General features: G+C 33.4%; 1 protein-coding gene across 1 annotated transcript; it reads right to left on the bottom strand.

Moving 5' to 3' along the window:
• Positions 1-772: 772 nt before the first annotated feature.
• Positions 773-2,528, bottom strand: LOC112691461. Its single transcript, XM_025565714.1, has 3 exons — positions 2,398-2,528; positions 1,847-2,341; positions 773-979 (listed from the first exon to the last, which is right to left on the bottom strand). The coding sequence occupies exons 2-3, from the start codon at positions 2,157-2,159 to the stop codon at positions 975-977; spliced, it is 318 nt and encodes a 105-aa protein (XP_025421499.1). The 5' UTR covers positions 2,160-2,341; positions 2,398-2,528; the 3' UTR covers positions 773-974.
• Between the last annotated feature and the right edge of the window lie 472 nt (positions 2,529-3,000).

The following is a 3,000-nucleotide window of genomic DNA, read 5'->3' as shown; positions in this document are numbered from 1 at the left end:
TTTGTTTTAGCGCGTGAAGAACCAACCTCGAAAATCGTACAAAATATTTTTTTTTAAAACGCGGTGTTGCGATTGTTCGAAATCCGAATTACGATTCGACATTTTCTGAACAACAGTGTTATAAAACCAATGGTACACAAGTATAACGGCGCCGACTTCAAGTGCACCCCGTGAGATTATTATTACAGCTGATATCACGTTCATAAAACGTATCGAATTTATTCAATAAAATAAAATAAATATATAGAGAAAAAAAAAACATTGTTGTTGGAAAAGTCATAAAATATTCGGAAACATTACTCACACTGCTTGTTTTAATCTGGCACCATGTATTATTATTATTTATTATACGCAGTTTGTACGGGGAACTTTGGAAACGTTAAAAATACTTCGTGGTGCACATGTGGTTATCAATATTTACGGCGAGAAGGCGTCGGCTCTGCGAGTAGCGCTCAACACGATCTGCACGTGTTACATACCAATCATTGTATTCCGCATCAGTCTTGTGTGGAAAACCGAAATTAGACAGATAACTGATATGAGACGTAAATGACTACGACACATTAATGTCATACAAGCGATCGCGCCGTTTTATTGACGATTAATAAACGTCGTAACTATTGGCGGAAAAAAATGAATAATAATGATAACATTAAAATATATTACAACAGTATTATATAATGTAATATTATGTTTATTTATTTATTTTCGGGCCAGGAGCCCAATATACATAGTTAATAGAAATAAAATATTAAATACAAGTGGACGTTACACAAATTTAAACGAAGCTGTTTAACAGTAAAGGTTATATAATTAACACGAATAATAATAGTACAAAATACAAGATTAACTGTGTAACTAAGTACACTATTTAGTTGGATAAAGTTGAGACATGCAAATATTTCAGAAACACAATGTATTCCAGGACTAGAGACTGAACTACACGAGATGCCATAGCTAATATTGGACCAGTTTCAATCTGAAATATTAAAATCACCACGAAATAAAAATTCACAATCAGTATTAATAGAGATTGTAGCTTGGACGGTACACATAAATGATTCATATATGTGAATATGCCTGATAGGAGGAATATAGACGGAACTAACGGCAAAAGTAACATTGTTGGTAGCAAACCTCACGAGTACATATTCGACATTGTTAATCGTTACTGGCATTAAGTTATATGTAGTTTCATCACGATTGGCAATGAGCTCACCACCACCTTTACATGAATTACTCACTGAACTATTTCTATCACATCGAAAAATAAAATAATTTGATAAACCTAATTCACTACCATAAAAACTATTCATGTTTCAGTTAAACAAACAAAAATGTAATGAAAAACAGATAAATTTAAATATATGAAGTTTGGATCTTAAACTTCTACAGTTTTGGTAAAAGCCAAGTGGTACATTAGAATTTAACTTTTCAATTAGTTTTTTTGAGTCGAGTGAGCTGAGTTAAACACCATACTTGGTTGAAGGCGACTCCAGAAACACCACAGTGACACTTATAGACCAAAATTATGGATCCAATACTTTATTTAGGTTGTGGAGAAACTACTGAACACGAAAGGAAATATAAATTGGTTACTTGATCACTAGCTAAGTGATATCATCGAGTGTAGGAAACTGTTCAAATGTGAGCATCGCGTTGGTAACGTATGTATCCAGTTTTGAGACAAATATATCTGCATACTTACGGATAGGCACATCAGAAATTTTTGTAGATTTTACACAATCGGATCCAATAATAAACTTCTAAAGTATAGTTGATGGGGGTCATTTTACAGTTAAGATCACATAATTATACGTTGGTTGGGTTATTTGCATTGGCTTACCAATTAGAGGTATTTTGGGGTTAACAGCATTAGAAGCGGATCCCATTACACCAGCGTGGTTGAGTTTGTCGTGCATTTTCAAATTATTCACGGAGATATTTTTGATTTCGAAAACGATTGATTGTACTAAATTTGCAACATCCAGTGAGTTAGATGGCGGAAGAACGAAATCAGGCGGGCAATTAAGTGTTAGCGATAAATCATCACTTAGTTTAACACCAGTTGGAAGTGATTTGGACAAGACGAAATCAATTAACATTGACTTGGTCCATTTACCCAACTCAGTTGACAGAGGATCGTAATTAGTAGACATGTTAGGGGATGAGTTATAAATTACTTTAAGTTTCTTCTTTTTTCTCTTTTTACGCTTCTAAGTTTAAAGTAAGGCCACTGAAGCTACACAGACGACAATTGTTAATAAGTGGCCTTGTCACGTGCCGGGTCCATCGAGAATACGTGGTCGTGTCATCTAGTACTCATAGTAATGGACCGTTACTGTAAATTAGATGTATTGTATACGTACATAATAATTAATGATGAATTATAATTACCGTTTAATGATGCAGAGAAAATTGATTTTAAAGAAAACGAAGAAAATATAGAGCGGACTGACACATCGACGACACCTGCCCACGTGCGCACTTTTCATGAGTTAACAGAACGGAATGAATGCTAAAAAACGGATGAATATTTCGAGAGGAAATATAAATGAAACGTAACGAAAATGATGTTATATATCATATCATATCTACGTATAATTAAAATAATAACATGTAATATATATATTATAATATTAATATTCTATATGCAACGCGCATATTGTAGAATGTAACATCCAGTACTAGACTATTGGATAACGTTATGATTTTTATTTTCGAGGAAATTATTTTTATGTTTGCAAAAAGATATTCACGTAACTTGTCGACCAACGTCATTTTTATCAAGGTCGAGTTATCCGTATCGATTTCTATTGTAAATACGCAGAGCATTTCGTCATTACCATTACAATAATATATTTATTAATTATTCCGTGATATTGATTTAAAAATTCACGATTCCTTTCTACACGTGCGCCTATTGCACCGTAATGTATCGTATACTCGTATACTCCCGGTTAGGTTAACTACCATTCCTTTTCGTTTAGATTACCATTG

The sequence above is a fragment of the Sipha flava genome, unplaced genomic scaffold (assembly GCF_003268045.1).
Source record: "Sipha flava isolate LNK unplaced genomic scaffold, YSA_version1 615_pilon_pilon, whole genome shotgun sequence".
Classification (NCBI taxonomy): Eukaryota; Metazoa; Arthropoda; class Insecta; order Hemiptera; family Aphididae; genus Sipha; species Sipha flava.
Note: the sequence above shows the minus strand (reverse complement) of the source record. Positions and strands in the feature narration are given on the sequence as shown.

Bases quoted from the DNA above. Each gene is read 5' to 3' on its own strand.
- LOC112691461 (XM_025565714.1), bottom strand. From the start codon at position 2,159: ATGTCTACTAATTACGATCCTCTGTCAACTGAGTTGGGTAAATGGACC.